The sequence below is a fragment of the Peromyscus californicus genome, unplaced genomic scaffold (assembly GCF_007827085.1).
Source record: "Peromyscus californicus insignis strain IS unplaced genomic scaffold, ASM782708v3 Scaffold_8__1_contigs__length_139910024, whole genome shotgun sequence".
NCBI lineage: Eukaryota > Metazoa > Chordata > Mammalia > Rodentia > Cricetidae > Peromyscus > Peromyscus californicus.
In genome coordinates, this window is record NW_026294606.1 from 83,212,580 (window position 1) to 83,229,382 (window position 16,803).

General features: G+C 43.6%; 1 protein-coding gene and 1 non-coding gene across 2 annotated transcripts; both read left to right on the forward strand.

The window, feature by feature from the left end:
- The first annotated feature begins 2,626 nt into the window (after positions 1 to 2,626).
- On the forward strand, positions 2,627 to 16,337 carry Tomm20 (translocase of outer mitochondrial membrane 20). Its single transcript, XM_052727994.1, has 5 exons — positions 2,627 to 2,907; positions 7,102 to 7,148; positions 9,012 to 9,093; positions 11,874 to 12,016; positions 13,902 to 16,337. Exons 1-5 carry the CDS (start codon positions 2,787 to 2,789, stop codon positions 13,944 to 13,946), a joined length of 438 nt encoding a protein of 145 aa, XP_052583954.1. The 5' UTR covers positions 2,627 to 2,786; the 3' UTR covers positions 13,947 to 16,337.
- Positions 3,583 to 3,715, forward strand: LOC128104842 (small nucleolar RNA SNORA14). Its single transcript, XR_008216138.1, has one exon. It is a non-coding gene; the product is annotated as a small nucleolar RNA SNORA14 (small nucleolar RNA).
- Positions 16,338 to 16,803: the final 466 nt, after the last annotated feature.

Sequence of the window (16,803 nt, forward strand, 5' to 3'; positions counted from 1 at the left end):
ATACCCACCCCCAGGCTGCTTCCCTTGCAGGAGTTTGTGGGTATGTTTTTGTGTTAACATGTTGCTATCTCAACAACTGTATTTATTATACATAAAAAAAGGGTATCTTGATCTGGCTTATCCCTAAGTCATGGCTACAAAGACTACCCACTGTTAGGTGTTCAAGGTCTCTCATGTCAACTCCGTTGCTTTGAGTAACTATTTTCTGTTCTGTGTACCCATGGCTCAGGAAGTTGAAGTTCACAGGTAGCTTTTGGGGATGAGGAAGATCACAATGTATGCAGGGTATAAGAAAGCAGCTCTGTGTGCTGCTCTGTTGTATGGACCTTATCTGAATCCTTGGTTCTGCTCTATCTGCTCTTCTATATCCTTACCCCTTACCTTTCCCCAAGCCCATTTCACGTAGTGTACACATGCCTTCAGGGCTAATTCCTGGTCTGATGGAGGGCTCATGTTCATTCTTAAAGCAGGGCTTTCCCAGGCTAGGTTAGGTCCTCCAGCAACATCTTCCTGCATTATCTGTGCAGTAACTTTGCATACCAACGACTCAGACCAAGTTTTCTAAGTGAAAGGTGCAGTGTTCTACCAGACTGCCTTTCCTTCAAATGCTCACCATTACTGATGAACTGGCTGGCATTCTTTGCTCAGACGGAAATCAAGTAGGTAAGGAATAGCTTTTGTAGGGTTGGTAGTCCTGGGTCCTTGCGTGCTGAAAGCTTATTAGCTGGGGTTTACAGATCCAGAGGCTTATACTTCCAAGTCCTGACGGTTTCAGGCCTTGCAAACCAGATAGCTCTGAGTTCTGATTGCCAGCTACCCAGCACTGGTCAGCTAGTAAAATCCTTAGCTCTAAGAACAGCCCATGGCTGCAACACCTGCTTATGTTATCACCCCTGGGAGGGCCTTGGGATCTTCATCCTGGGTGGCCAGTGTTATAGCTCTGGGGTCAAGATCCTTGTCTGTTAGGTGTGGCTGTTTCCTGGAACTCTTGCAATGTCCAGAGGCAGCAGTTTCTCATCTTCATCTCTTCACAATTTTCTGTCTTCAGTTTCTGCTCTCTGCCATCCTCCCTCCCTCCCTCCCTCCCTCCCTCCCTCCCTCCCTCCCTCCCTCCCTCCCTCCCTCTCTCTCTCCTCCTCCTCCTCCTCCTCCTCCTCCTCCTCTTTCTTTCCTGCTGCTACTGCCACAGAAGGGTGGTGGTGTGGCATGGTTGCAGCTGTTGACACTTGACTGCCACCCCTCTAGTTGCTAGTTTAAAAAAATCAGTTGGGAGTGTCTGGTGCAGACCTGTAACCAAAGCTGCCAGGCAAGTGGAGACTTAATGGGGGCGCTGGCTTATGAGAGAAACCACCAGCTCCAGTTCAGGGGGTGGCTGTCCCTGCCTCAGAAGAATAGTGACAGGCCAGCTGACCTGTTCTGGTTTCTCTGCACATTCACACGTTTTAGAAATTGAGCTGAACAACCTGGTTGTGGGGGAGGAAGAGGGGGTGAAGTGAGTGCGTGCAGCAGTCATAACAACTCCTCATGCAAATGAAGCCTCGTGTTTTGCACTAATCCTGGAACACTAAGGGAAGCGCTTCTCACCCTAGCCTCGGTGCAAAGCCATCCAGAGTCCGCTATGGCTTTTGATGGCAAATAGATCAGCCCAAGCGTTTGAAACAGTGCCTTCCGGAGCTGGAGTAGGTCTTCACCAACAAGCAGCTCGGGCATGTCCTACAGGTAGCAGGGGCTGTTTAAAGCATGTGGGTTGCTTCACTTCCTTCACAGAAAGCACCAAAAAGATGTTGACAACATTCAGGGAAAGCTCCACACCAACACCCATTCTAACAGCCTTTAATAGTGCTCTATGGTATTCAATAATGCCCAGCTCTGCTTCAGCTCCCCAGGAAGAGGTGGGTCCCTTCAGTACAGATAGGTGGCCTAAGTGTTTGGGGCTTTCTCCATTACTAATTAATTTCACTCAAAATGCCAGAGAATGGCTACACTTAAGGTTACAGTTTAATGACAGCCTACAGGCACAAATAGGAACCACCCCTAGACTTTTTTTGCCTCTCTACATCCCTCACAGGTTAATTTTTTTTTTTAATTAATTACACCAATTTTCTTCCCCACAACATAAGACGGGGCCACATCATACAGTTATTTTGGAATCAATTACTGTGTCCAAGTTCAGCCACAACTCAAAAAGCAAATGCAGCCAGGCCTGCAATACCATCATTACTTAGGAGCAGGAAGATTGCAGGTTTGAGACCAGGGTAGACTACACAGCAAGTTCCAGGCCTGACTAAGATACAAAGGGAGAGCCTGTCTCAAAAAACGTAAAAAAGCAAAGGCTGGCACTTCAAGTCACTATTCCTCAAGGGCACAGTGAGGTGAGGTGCTGTTCTAGCGGGCTGTCACCTTTGTCTTTCACAAGAAAGGATGGCGGATACGGGCTTCTGACTCAGCGTAGGACAACCACGTGCTGCCACCACCCCGCAGGCCTGGGGGGGGGGGAAGAGGAGGGGATAAGCGCGTGGTGACGCATGAACCCTTCCGCAGTGCACGCCCCTCCCCCAGCATGGCGCCTCAGCCGCGCGGGCCGGGCCGTCTGCGCGTGCGCATCAGGCGCTCCCGCGCAGGCACCGCCGCGGACGCTCCGGGGTCCTCGCGCACCGGAAGTGCTCGTGCTCGGCCTTTTCCGTCCGCAGTGGAGGCGGCGAGCGGCCGGCGTGCTCCGATCGCTCGGAGCTAACCGCTGCTTGGCGGGGCCTCCGCGGCCCGGCGCACGCCCCAGCCGAGCGAAGATGGTGGGCCGGAACAGTGCCATCGCCGCGGGCGTGTGCGGTGCCCTCTTCATCGGGTACTGCATCTACTTTGACCGCAAAAGGCGGAGTGACCCCAACTTCAAGAACAGGCTTCGAGAACGTGAGTGGGCCCGCGCGCCTCCCGCCCCTCCTCGGGCCTCCGCGCCCCCAAGGGGCCTCCCTGGCGTCGCGCGCTGCGGCCAGGGTCCCGCCCGTGCCCGCGGGCCTCCATCTTGGAGGCGGCTTGGCTCCATCTTGCCGGCGGTGGAATGCACGCTGGGCTCCCGGGAGGGGTAGCACTTTTTACCTCCCACCTCTCTATAATTTTATTTTTTTTTCCTTTTTAAGACGAGTGATTAGTCCCGGGTAGGCTGGAAGTCACGGTAGTCCTCCTGCCTTAGCCTTTCAGGTATATTGTGGCGACGGGCATGAGCCACCCCGCCCAGCCATTAAACTTCTGTGGGGTGTGTGCCTGTTTACCATAGGGTCTTTCTGTGTAGTTCCGGCTGGCTTGATAGACCGTAGCCCACGCTAGCCTCGACCTCGTGGCAGCCCCTTGCTTCAGCCTCTCGAGTGCTGTGATAACAGGCATGAACCGTCTCTGCCTACTTCACTGTTACAAAAAAAAAAAAGGCGACACGGTCTTGCTGCTGCATTTTGTAGGATGGCTTCGAACTCGTGGTGCCTCCCATGACTGGCTTTACAGATGGGCGCCTACATGTGTCAATCCTTACCCCGAAAGTGTTGACGCGTTTTAGCTAGAGCCTGAATCTGCAGACTCAGTGCGGTGTCATCCTTGCATTCTTAAACCCTCTTGGTGGCTTCGCTCTGGTGCTTCCAAGATATGAGTGAATGCTAGAGAAATGCGGGGGAGTCCAAAGGGCTGCGCTCCTCACGTGGTTCAGTCTTATTTCATACCTGCGACATCTTCTAAGAGGTTTACCAGAGGGGAATCGTGGCTCTCCTTTAACCAGCGTGTTTCCCCCCTGCATTTCAAGGGACTCTTTTCAACAGTCCAAAAGGACATTTGTTGGAATAGTAATAAGCGTTTTTGCGCCTTGTGTAGGGCGGTCAGCCAGTGGCTTAAGAGTCACTATCCATTCTACCGAACTTCTTTAGTTAAGCCATCCTAAATCATTTTTAACTTTTCGGGTAGTTACAGGTGATCGGACATTGCACTTCCTTTACCGCCTACTGTAGGAGTTCCGTCCCTTCCTGAGCCTGTGTGCCCCTAGTAGCCCATTATTTTCATCATGTAGGGAGATACAGAGAATTCGTTTTTGTCCGTGGCTAGGTAGAGTAATGGAAAGAATGCTGCTTGGCTTCAGACTGCATTTCCGGGTCCAGATTGTTTCCTGACCACAGCATCAACTCCAAGTTCTAATCTATCTTAACTGTGAAGTAAGGTAGTACAAGTTGCCTCTTGTTGTTTGGTGAGACAAGTGTCCACCACAGTTGATTTGCGAAGGAAGACCCCTCCATAAATGCTGCTGTGAAGTGTGACTGAGTACACAAGTACAGTCTACTCAGGGCTCTGTGTCTGCACACATGGAGATAGCTAAGCAGGTTCATTCCTTTGGACAGCCTTGCTGGAAATCTTGAGAAAATGGTTTTGGGTTGAAGAAATCATAAGTTGTCATTTCAGGAAAATTAGGGTTGTTGGGCTTTTTTGTTTTTGTTTTGTTTTTCGAGACAGGGTTTCTCTGTGTAGCTTTGCTCCTTTCCTGGATCTCGCTCTGTAGGCCAGGCTAGCCTTGAACTCAAAGATCCGCCTGCCTCTGCCTCCTGAGTGCTGGGATTAAAGGCGTGCACCACCACCCGGCTGGTTTTTGTTTTGAGACTGGGACTCAATATGTAGACCAGGCTGGCCTTGGACTCAGATCAAACTGCCTCTGCCTCTTGAGTGGTGGGATTAAAGACTTGGGGCACAACGCCCTACTAGCGGTGTTCTTTTCAAAATAACCTTTCCAGCATTTCCTTTTTGCCCTTCTGGCGATGGACTCCATGGTCTTTTCTTCAGGCTAGGTCTTCTACCACCGCCCCTACCTATCATGTTCTGTTGTATCCGGTTTGTTGTTGGTGGGGTTGTTTTCCTCCTAACTTTAGCCAGAATCTAATGACTTCAGTGAATTACTAACTGCAACTGTGACAAAACGAATCTACACTTAGGGGTCCTTAGTACCGTCGCAGACCATGGTATTAATGAATGCTAGATTCATTTATTGTTTAATTTTTGCTAGCAAGTAACGAATAATTTCACAGTCTCTTTAAAGCTATTTATATAGTTGATTCTTAAGGATTTGAGTCATTTGAATTGAATTAAGTAGTTTGACTCAAATCATTTACATCTGCAATAAAAGGATAGTTTCTCAATTCATTTTTGTTTTATTATTTAATGAAAAGGGGCTTAAATTAGATATCCTAATTCAGACTTTTGGCTTCTGTAAGCAGATGATCATCACTTTTCCCCCAGTGGCTTGATCTTGGGTATCTAAATAGCTGCTGTGCCCACTTTAGGTGCATTCCATTTATGTAACTGCTCTGTGAAAGATAGTCCACTTAGGAATATATTAAATAGGTGTTTTTTTTTTAAATATTTAAATAATGGCTTGGATTTGGGGTGGTTCTGAGCTTAGGCTCTGCGCGGTTTTTTGTTTGTTTGGTTTTGAGACCAACTCTCTAAGCCTGGCTGTCCTTGAACTCAGATCTCTCTGCTTCGAGTACTGGGATTAAAGGTGTGTGCCACAAAGCTTGGTTTACATGGGGTTTTGTTTTTTTGAGACAGGGTTTCACTCTGTAGCCTTAGTTGTCCTAGAACTCGAACTGTAGACCAGGCTGGCCTTGAACTCAAGGAGATCTGCATGCTTCTGCCTTCCAAGCGCAGGGATTAAAGGCGTGCACCACTGCTGCCCGCTACTTTTTTTTTTAAAGTGGGCATAGTTGTTTAAACCTCCAAGGTTTACAAATGTCATTTGAGATTAATATCAACAAATAAAAAACAAGGCCTTATGTTGCTGATTGAATGTATACCTTGTTCCATTGTGGTTTTTTTCTATCCGTCCCTTCATTACAGAGACACTTTTATGAACTACGCCCTTGCACTGTTAATAAGTTAGATGGTTATGGAAAACTAATGGGATTCATTTTGTTATTTTCTCAATTATGGCTTAGTACATTATATTTTTTGTTGTGTATTGCACAGTTTTCCTTTGTTTTAAGAGGTGCTTTTCATCTGAATGGTGTGTCTCTGTACACCCTGAGGACAGGAGGTCTGAAGTTAGGGTGCTTGAGTAGCTGTTCTTACATTTTAAGGAGTAACCAACAGGTCCTTTAGTCATGCGGTTAGACTTGGATTCATAGAGTACTTTAAGGTTTTCAGAGACTTTTTGAAGTTAGATTTTCTTGCTTACAATTTTCCCCGAGAGAGAGCCCTTCACTTGGGCCACCTTGTTATTGTCCAAAGTCATAGTATTGAGTGATTGTTACTTTCTAGGTATTAAATATTTAACTGTGGGATGCCAAAATGGCAGAATATGAACCTAGGTACTCTTGCCAGATGTTTGCATCTGTTAACCCACAAGCCTACTAGAGGCCCCATAATTATATAAATACTATTATTAGATCAGTTTTGACAGGGCCAGGTACTGTTCCTTACTCTATTGTAAGTCGATGGTCCACATACACTAATGCTCTTATGGGGCATACCAGAGAGAGCTGTGAGGCCATTTTTAACTAGCCAGCTGTTTGTAACAGAATACATTTTGGAGTACATCCTCTTCCCCTTTTCTTTTTTGGTCAAACATATATATATATAATACTGGGACCTTGTTGCGTGCCTGTAATACCTGAACTTGGGAGCTGGAGCAGAAGGATCTAGAGGTCAGGAGCCTTGGCTGTGTAACAGATGCAGGCCAGCCTGGATATACAGAACTTGTCTTAAAAAAAAAAACCCACCAAAGTCAAATATTTTGTTTTTACAAAACCTTGTTGCTTAAGAATGCTGGATAATTCTGCATAGTAAAGCTAGAATCTAGTATAATTCAGCAACAAACAATTCTTTTACCTTGGAAAGGGAACTTTGTTCTGCTGGGGTGCAGCTGTTGGGACAGTCTCTATCTTGTGAATTGCTAGACCTGGTGATATAGAGGAAAAGTGAAAGCTGCTATCCAGAAATGCCAGTTCACTCACCACGGACCAGGGAGGCAGGGATTCTGGAGTTAGGAATGTTTTGTAGAATTAATGATCGCTGAAGCAGTTAGATGTGTTGATTCTTTTGATGATAGCCAAGTGAAATTTTATTTTATTTTTCTTGTAGGAAGAAAGAAACAGAAGCTTGCTAAGGAGAGAGCTGGGCTTTCCAAGGTAATAAAATGGTCTGTGTTTTTGTAAGAGAGTAACTTAGACTGTAGGTTATCCAGGCCTGCTATATTTTCCTTTGGTGATGACAACAAATGTCTTACTGGGTTAGCAGCAGAGTGAGGGTCTCTAGAGATATGCACACCAAGAGGTAAAAGTGTTCTCAGCTACTTCATAATGGTTTAAAATGCAGCATTGGGTTGAATTTTCCTTCCTTCCTCTAGTGTCCTTTAAAAGATCCACACCTGTAATCCTAGTATTTGAGAAACTCAGGCAGAGGCAGCCTGGGCAACATAGTGGACTGTCTTAAATAACAAAAGGAACCCTGTGTATTCAATTCAAAGTTCTTTAAAAGTTTTTAAACCTATGGATCAGAATTGTCTAGGTTCTGATGGATTTTAAAAAACAAACCGTAACTTGTAGAATGTCAGTTATTTCATTTCTTTCCATAGGTCCTGTGTTCATAATTTTTAATGACTACATAGGCTTTTTTTAGCTATACTTGATTAAAACTAATCTGTGATATGTAAGTAAACTAGGCAAGTGCTAGTCACTATACATGTCACTTTCCCCTTGCTGACGTTCCTTTGGATTTGCAGAACAATTACTGAATCATTAATTGTTCCCTTTTTTTATTTAAATCTTTTATTTTTTTATTTTTCAAAACAGAGTTTCTCTGTGTAACAGTTCTGGCTGTCCTGGAACTTGCTTTGTAGACCAGACTGGCCTCGAACTCACAGAGGTTCACCTGCCCCTTCTCCCAAGTGCTGGGATTAAAGCCCAGTGCCACCACCACCTGGCTCTTACTTGTTCTTTTAAAAGCTCATTCAGGCAAGGAAAAATGGGATTGATAAATGTTACACTTTTATTATTATTTTAAACCATTGGAGTGATTAGCATAGCTGACAAGTTCTAGTGAATTGAAGCTGGGAACTGCTGTGTTTTTCTAAGATGTCCAACTACCTTTCCAAGATCTGGGATACAGATAGATAACTTTAGACCTGTGTGTAAGTGTGACAGTCTGATGGGAGGTATATTATTTAAAATTCAACAGGTAGAACTGGGCATTGTGAGCTGTAATCATTTCCCTGTCAGTTGCTTATGGTTGTTTATCATAAAAAATTAGAAGTAACTGATATGACCAACAAATGCACAATGAGTATGCTGTCATTTCTCAGTGGTATGTTCTGCCATTTGAAACTCAGTTTGGCAGACCCATTGACAAGGACCTGTGATCCCTCTGAGGTCAGAGGTTTGAAGGTTAATGGCCAGCCTGTTAAGATCCTGTCAAAATAAAAAGAGGACTGGAAATATAGCTCAGTAGTAGAGTGCTTTTCTAGTATGTGGGGGGCCCTAGGTTCAACCTCAAGTTCTACCAGCAAGAAAATTGTATACCTCTGAATATATATATATGTATATACAGGTGTAACAAATACAGAGAAGTCCTGGGTGCACATGAAAATGTGTATGAAGTATTAGAAAAGTGAATGGATGATAGTTTATCTATAATGGCTAAAACAGCATTGTATAGATGATACATGTATAGGTAATGGAGATTTTTATAGATATATAGACAATATAGATATTTGTACTCTAGCTTTTTTTGACTCTGGTTTTGTTTTTAGAATGAGGTGTGTGTGTGTGTGTGTGTGTGTGTGTGTGTGTGTGTGTGTGTGTGTGTGTGTTTTGTTTTGTTTGGGGGAGGGTATTTTGAGACAGGGTCTCTCTGTAGCCCTGGCTGTCCTGGAACACTGAAGACCAGGCTGGCTTTGAACTCCGATTCACTGTCTGCCTCTATTTTTAAATTTTAGTTGGTTTTCTGTGTGTTGATTATATTCGTGGCTTAATTTCTTCTTATTCCTTTTCCAGTTACCTGACTTAAAAGATGCTGAAGCTGTTCAGAAATTCTTCCTTGAAGAGATACAGCTTGGTGAAGAGTTATTAGCACAAGGTAATAGTCATTTCAGGATTCAAAAAGAAGTAGAATGAATTATTCATATTGATAAAAATTTATAATGACAGGACTTTCTTGCATAATTATTGTTAGACAAAAGATTTCAAACATTTCAAGGTGAGTTTTTAAGTACTTCATACTAAGGCTGGTTCTAGAAGACAGACTCATGGGTGACATTGTCTGGCACTGTATTTTAAGTGAGTTTTAGGCTTACTTGCTCTGTCACAGGATATGGAAGATAATAGTTGAGTGAAACTAGGAGAGAACTTCATTTTTGCAGAGATGACTCTAAAGTCACTTAGAGTGTGTTTGTGTGTGTATCCATAGTGCAGTATAAATAGTAACTTAAGTGATGTGAGCCGGGTTTGCCAACACTCACCTGCTAATCAGGTTTTTTTCCTCAGTGTTGGTCCAAAAGAAAGTTAATTTACCTAACCAGGGTCACAGGGAATATTAGTCAGGGTTCTAAAAGGAACAGAACCAATAAAATAAACATACACACCTGAGTGGTTTATGGGCTGTGGTCTGACTAGTGCCAACAATGGCATCTCCTCACAGAAAGGCCAAGGATCTGGTAGTTTTCCAGTTCACAAGACTGTCCAGCAGTCCCGATCTAGTGTTAGAGTCCCAGGGATGTCCTAGAGAGCTGCCAGTTTTCAGTCTATATTGGAATCATGAAATGTGTTCTAACACCATTGAAAGGGAATGGCTTGGGGTAGATGAACTTTCTGGTGAGAGTGAGGGCAAGCAGACAGAAAAGCATAGTTTTCTTTCGTGTCTTTGGGCTGCCTCCAGGATGTGTGGTCAGGGTTTAGGGTGGGTTTCCAACCTCAGATAGTCTAACCAAGAAAAGTAACTCGGGGATGGAGAGATGGCTCAGCAGTTAAGAGCACTGACTGTTCTTCCAGAGGACCCGGGTTCAATTCCCAGCACCCACATGGCAGTTCACAGCTCTCTGTAACTCCAGTTCTAGGGTACCCGACACCCTCACACAGACATACATACACTAATGCACATAAAATAAAAATAAATTATTAAAAAAATAACTCAGGGCCGGGCGGTGGTGGCGCACGCCTTTAATCCCAGCACTCGGGAGGCAGAGCCAGGTGGATCTCTGTGAGTTCGAGGCCAGCCTGGGCTACCAAGCGAGTCCCAGGAAAGGCGCAAAGCTACACAGAGAAACCCTGTCTCGAAAAACGAAAAAAAAAAAAATAACTCAGATGTGCCTAGCTGCTAGGATTTCAGTTGACTTTTACATGTAGTCAAGACAGCTAGAGTAGCCATCATACCAGGTGTATTTAGCATCTTGTTTCAGATCTGATCAGTTCTGTGGTCCAGAATTTAGATACTTAATTACTTTGGGCCTTATTTATTTACTTACCTGTATTGAAAGATGGTTTTGTTTTATTGTTTGGTTTTATTTTTTCTCCTTATATATCTTTTTTGAATTTTTTGAGACAGGGTTTCTCTGTGTAATAACCCTGGCTGTTCTGGAACTCAATTTGTAGACCAGCCTATCTCTGCCTCCCTAGTGCTAGGATTAAAGGCATTCACCACCACACCCAGCTATTAAACATCTTAATAGGTATTTTTTGTTCCAGACTTGGGTAACATTTTGTTCTATACAATAAAATGGTTCCTAGGGAGATTGTTTTTTAGCTTTTATTGCAAAAGTATTTTTGAAGTTGTTGCTATCATTAATAAAATTGGTGTCATGTTTCAGATTTTATATTGGATTCAGATAGAGTTGAACTTCATGCATAATGTATATTTGTGTTCCATTTGTTTTATGAGGAAAGTTTATGGTAGTGATCCACTTTACCCTTAAAGTTTTAAAATGTGGGATGTGTACATGAATTCCATGTGTGGGTGTGGCGGTTAGAGGAAAACTTGGAAACAGTTATCTTCCACCCTTACGTGAGTCTGGGGATTGAACTAAGGTATCCAGGCTTGCGTTATATCTGCAGAGCCACCTCACTGGCTCCAACTTACTTCTTAAGAGGAGTAGTTTTGTGTTTTAGTGTTTTCAGTCAGTTTCACCAAGAGTCAGGTAGCCTAGTTCTTGTATTCAAATAACTAGCAAACTTAACTAGTTTCCAAACTTTACCTAGATTAAGAACAATGTGAGTAATCAAATCTTAAGTACAGAAAAATAGATTTCCCAAGGTGCCCTAAAGAGGCCCAGGTACTGTGTGTTCCTAGCACTAGGGTGGTGCTTCAGCCTGGAATGAGTAAGTTCCTCTGGTCTAGCCAGCTGCAGCATGAGCACTGCTGGTTAAACAGAAAAATTATTGCCAGTGTTGGTTCAGAAGAGGCCTGGTGTCTGCTGGAGTAGGGACTGAGTAAGCGAGCCAGTCATTCTGTCACCTTCAGCTCTGCATCACATTTTCTCAGGGCCTGTCCCTGGGCAGGGTCTCCTGGTGGCATCATTACATCTCAGTACCCTAGGAAAGGAACTGGTCGTGCAGAGTCAGAGTGATGGCTGCACATACCCAGGTGACAGTGGGCAACACAGTCAGGTGGTGTCCTGATTTGTACAGGTGGGATAACCATAATTCCCACAAGAGCTGAGACAGCTATTTCTGACCGTGCTTGGGAGGCTTTGAAAGCACTAGGTGCTGGTGCCTCAGTCCATCCACAGAAGTCAGTTGGTAAAATATGTTCATTCCATGGGTACAAGGAAATTCGGTATCAATTTTTTACTTGCCAGTGATTTAGGCTAGGATTGGTTGATGACTAAATTTTGATGGCTTCAGATATTATGTGCAATCTTGCAGGTGAATACGAGAAGGGTGTGGACCACCTGACAAATGCAATTGCTGTGTGTGGACAGCCTCAGCAGCTGCTGCAAGTGTTACAGCAAACTCTTCCACCACCAGTGTTCCAGATGCTTCTGACCAAGCTTCCAACCATTAGTCAGGTAAGGAGTTGAAGTGTTGGAGAGTAACACGTGAATTGATCTGAGAACTATATGCTCAGGGGCAAGTCTGCTGAGCATATAATACTGAATGTGCCAGACCTGGAAGTGGTTTTCCTAATGATACATTGTGCAGGTGACTAACATAAGGTCTGGGCCTCTGTTAGGTTAGAATCATAAGTGTACATGCTTGGTGTTGAGTGTACGGCCTTTATTTATGTTTGAGTCCCTAAATTAGGCCACTTGGGTACTCCTGCTGGGGATGCAGTACGTTTTGGAGCCCTTGTCCATTGTCCTCAAGGCTCTGGACATGCTTGTAGGGTATCATATCAGGGTTTCAGTTAACTTAGCAGGGGATACAGAAGTCAAGACTGCATAGTCTGAACCATCCTGGTGTCCCTGTGCCCATTCTTGGTACTGTCTGTACCTCTTTGGGCTGCTGCTGTGGGCTTTTAATTTGGTATATATCCCCAAATTTCTACTCAGAAGTGCAAAGTGCACGTATTAATGATTAATATAGTTGAGTATGGTAGCACATGCCTGTAATCCCTGTACTCTGGGGGAGGGCTGAGTCAGGGCTGTTTAGTGAGATTTTATCTCAAAACAGTAGGTACAAATTGGGTAAATATTCAATATAGTGGATTCTGTTCATACGGATCCTTTCTAAGGAGTCCAAAATGAATCTCAGAACAGGTATTGCATGTGCTGATTTTCAGTTTGATATGGATAAAAATTAGCAAAGTGGTGAGGGGAAGGAAATTTTCATAAAATTTTTTAGTAACTTGTGTCTTACTCAAGTTAGGCAAAGGCTTTACCATTGAGTCACATTTAATTCAGCTAGAGGCCTGGGGGAAAATTAAATTCCCCCAAAGATTTGAGGAAGATTTAGAAAACCAAGAACTTGAGCTAAGTCTTTTAAAGTTAGATAGATATGGTTCCATTCTGCCCACACCTCAGTTACTGTTAGGTGCTGTTGAAGGAGTAGCTCTCACGGTCTGTTTTGTGTTGCTGTGATCACAGCCAGTTCTGAGAATGGAGAAGACTAAGCATTTGGCTGTTGTGGCTGTATCTGTCCAGGAGCCACCCGACTGTCACATTGTGACACAAAATTGAAAGGGGAACCAGACCTGTGTGGAATGGGCAATGAAGGCTGGGAGTCAGTGTTTAGCTGCTTGTTCAGGAACTGATCCAGTTGGAGAGTGGAACCTTACAGATCTCATCACTGTCCTCTAGGCCCTAAGAGCCCAGATTCTCAATACTGCCACACTGGTGCCTAAGTGTCCAGTACAGGGACTGTTGGGAACAAAGCAAGGCCAGGCCGAAGCAGCACTGTAAGAACGTCATAGATTTGCCTGGTTGGCACCTAAATTCTTCCAACAGCTTGTATTACTCTGTTACCTTGTCTTTAATAAGTTATATATGCAGGTTTTTGTGGGGGTGTTAATTTTGTAATGCAGTATTGCTTCCTGTAATGGCTGTGAGCTGGAAAGGGAAATTATGAAGCATAGAAGGAGGCTTGGTAAGAATTCTCATTGCTGTTCTTGGTTTGTGTGGGGGTGAAAAGTCTTTAGATTATATAATTGACAAACAGCATTGTGTCATGTACTTCATTTATTCATTTGAGTTTTGGTAAGGTACTGAAGCTTGTATGATCATACCCCTCAACACCATCACCAGCACTCCTTCCCCTCCTCAGCATCCCTAGTGTTGAGATTTCAGGTATATGTCACCATTCCCAGCTGATCTTTGTCTTCTCAGACGATAGTGTGTGAAGTGTGGAATCTGTGTCAGAATCTGAGAATTTTAGCAAAAGTTGGTTCTTTGAATGTGAAGAGCAGTTTAAGTTGAAATTAGACACTTCTCAAAATTAATTTTCTTTTTCTTTCAGAGAATTGTAAGTGCTCAGAGCTTGGCTGAAGATGATGTGGAATGAGCCAGATATCAACACGATAAAATCTCAGTTAAAAATGATTTAACCATTAGCTTGGAAGCTGATCGGCTCTGGGGAATAAGGGCAAATACGCTTGTCATGAACTGTCCTACACTGAAGTCTACCAAAGTGAATGTGTACTTTGAGTAGATCCATTGTCTGTTCTATTTATTTTTTCCAGTGAAAAGTATTTTGATAGAACTTTTCATTTTATAAATACACTGAGTTAACCAAAATATCATGGATTTCGTTTATTCTTAAGACATGCAATTCAAATGTAAATACAGTAGAATATTAGGTAAAAACTCACAGTGATGAATTTTAAAACATTGGAAGAGACTATGGAGGATAGTTGAATAATGCCCATTTTTTTTAAAGCTCTAGTACATTTTACTGTAAGTCATCAAATTGGATAGAAACTTGTGTTTGTGAAAACTGAGCATTAAAATCTTTCAGAGACTGTTTCTTTCTGTTTACTTTTGGACATGTGAAGTGTGCTGTTGTGCTGTTGGCAGTCCCATTCCCTCCCCATGTTTACTAAAAGCTTCAGTCTACATTAGTGGCTTAATGTCCTCTGGGGACTAACCACTAGTATTTCAGGCACCTGGCTGCAGAAAGCACCAGGATTTGACCTGGGTGAGCCTTGCCTGCTGTCCACTCACTCTGCTCTTTATAGACTGAGAGATCCAATCTGCTCATCTCTTGGGTGGCTCTGTTTAGCGTGGAGTTTAATTGGTTCTGTTGAGTGTCTTTAGGTCCGTCTCCAGCTGATGGCTGATGATTATTTCAGAACAACCAGGCATTGCACTTGTTTATATTCTGAATTTGCATGTTTACCTGACTTAGTATTTCTCAATTAAACCTCTAAGTAAAATAACTTCTTTGTCAGTTATTACTGATGTGAAGTGATTTTGTTACTGTTGTGTCAGTTAACCAGAAACTTGTCTTTAAGGCAGTTGTGATGGTCTGCTTGTGAAAGTGTTGATTCCCTTTTTGCTTTTAACAGTGTATCTTCAATCTTCCTGTGGATTGACTAGTTTATCTTACACAGTGACAATAGAGTGTCATCTTGACTGGAGACTTGACTGAAGCAGTAGTCGCTTCTTCTCAGATAGCGGCCTCTCACCTGGTGACATGGGCTGTCCTGATATAAGTGTGAAGAAGACCTTGTGGTCTGTGCTGGTATCTGTTCACCGAGCAGCATTCTCATGGGCAACTTGTCTGCCTCCATGCCCTAGAATTGTTTTGACTTGCCTCACCTTTTCCAGGGGCTTGTTTCGATGGTAGTTTAGTAGGGAGACTCTGGAATGAGGCTTTACTAGCTTCTGCCTCTGGTTAGTGTATGGACAACAGCTGTGAACAACTCACCTCTAGTATTTTCTGGTGGAATGCCAGACCTGGAGGCACACATTTGAGGCATCTATCTATAGGCCCTTTCCAGGCCTTTGATGGTGAACCCTTACCAGTGCTTTCTAGATAGGTATGTGTTTGGGGGTGTGATGCTAAAAATACACTGGTTGAGTGTTGCTGGTAGAATCTCCAGTCCCAGGTATCATAATGGTGACCAGAGATTGACTGCACTGCCCAGAAAGTCCTGCATCAGCCCAGGTGTGGCTAAGAGGACCACAGGGGGAGTGGAGGTGGGGAAGTGAGGGGTAGGGCACTCTTGGAGAGGGGTTCTGCAGTGTGCACCTGGTGGCCTGGCTCCTGGCAGTGGAGAGGGTAGAGATGCTGTCTTTACTTTGAGACCGATTAAGTCAAGACTTTTCTTAAGTGACTGATGTGGGGCTTCAGCATTGCCGCTTTTGAACACTAGCTATGTTTATGGAGGGACTACTTTCCCTACACATAAACAAGTGCTGAACACTATTTCTTCTCACCCCAAGTTAAATAGATGGAACCAGGAAGCCTTGGTGCTGGTAAGTGATGTCAGAAGGCAAGACTCACACTCAAGTAGTATAAAAAGAAACAGCTTGAGGGTTGCCAGGAGCATTCGAAAATGTGCATGTTACAACATGTTGGTATGCTGCCTCGGGCAAAGGTGTATTGCTGGGTGCCACTGTTTTTCCTAACTGAAAACATTTTAAATGGAGATTCCTGGAAAGGTGGTGTAAATGCCCTAATATAGTGTGCATACTTAGGCAAAGTCCAGGTGTTGTGTTCCTTTCATCTCCAGCAGGTTTGGTATTTATACCATTGTCCACCTGCCTTTATGACTTGCCTTTATGACCTTGAATCAACCTATGGACCAGAGTATTGATAATGGAATTGCTGCTGAAGAAATGGTAGGGAATTTGGTGTATGGTCCTGACAACAAATCTTTCTTCTAACATAAAAAAAAAATAGAAGTGTTTATTGCTTGTACCTCAGCTGTATTAAAGGGTTTGGAGAACATTTGGCTTGGTGTATATTTGCAGAACTGAATGCTGTTGATTTTTGGTGACTACCTAGAAAGCATACCAACCTTATAGGTTAATATCCCTTTGAGAAAGAGCTTTGTGGCCCTCACCCCACAAAAACAAGCCTATTTATTTACTACCTGACTTCCAGCATGGAAAGTATCTCAGATTCTAAGTTAAGAACCCCTGCCTTAATGACAGTAGGTGAGGAATCCTGTGTAGTAGTGTCTGGCTGGGGTGGGGGTGGTGTCTGACTGCTAGTGTGATGGTAGACAGACTGGAATCTCTGTAAAAGTGACCATGATTAGTGGTGATGTGGGAACCACCAGTAGGAAAGCTTGACTATGGAGTGACAATAATTAGTCATCACTGAAAGTCTGGAGCATAACTCAGTAGCACCTCTGAAATGTTAAAGATTTTAAATATACTAAAATTTCTCTATAGTACAACTAGATGGGTTT

Excerpts from the sequence above, each read along its gene's own strand:
- Tomm20 (XM_052727994.1), top strand. The coding sequence starts at position 2,787 with ATGGTGGGCCGGAACAGTGCCATCGCCGCGGGCGTGTGCGGTGCCCTC. Across the intron at positions 7,149-9,011 it reads AGAGAGCTGGGCTTTCCAAG|TTACCTGACTTAAAAGATGC; the intron begins GTAATAAAATGG and ends TTCCTTTTCCAG. Across the intron at positions 12,017-13,901 it reads AGCTTCCAACCATTAGTCAG|AGAATTGTAAGTGCTCAGAG; the intron begins GTAAGGAGTTGA and ends TTTTTCTTTCAG.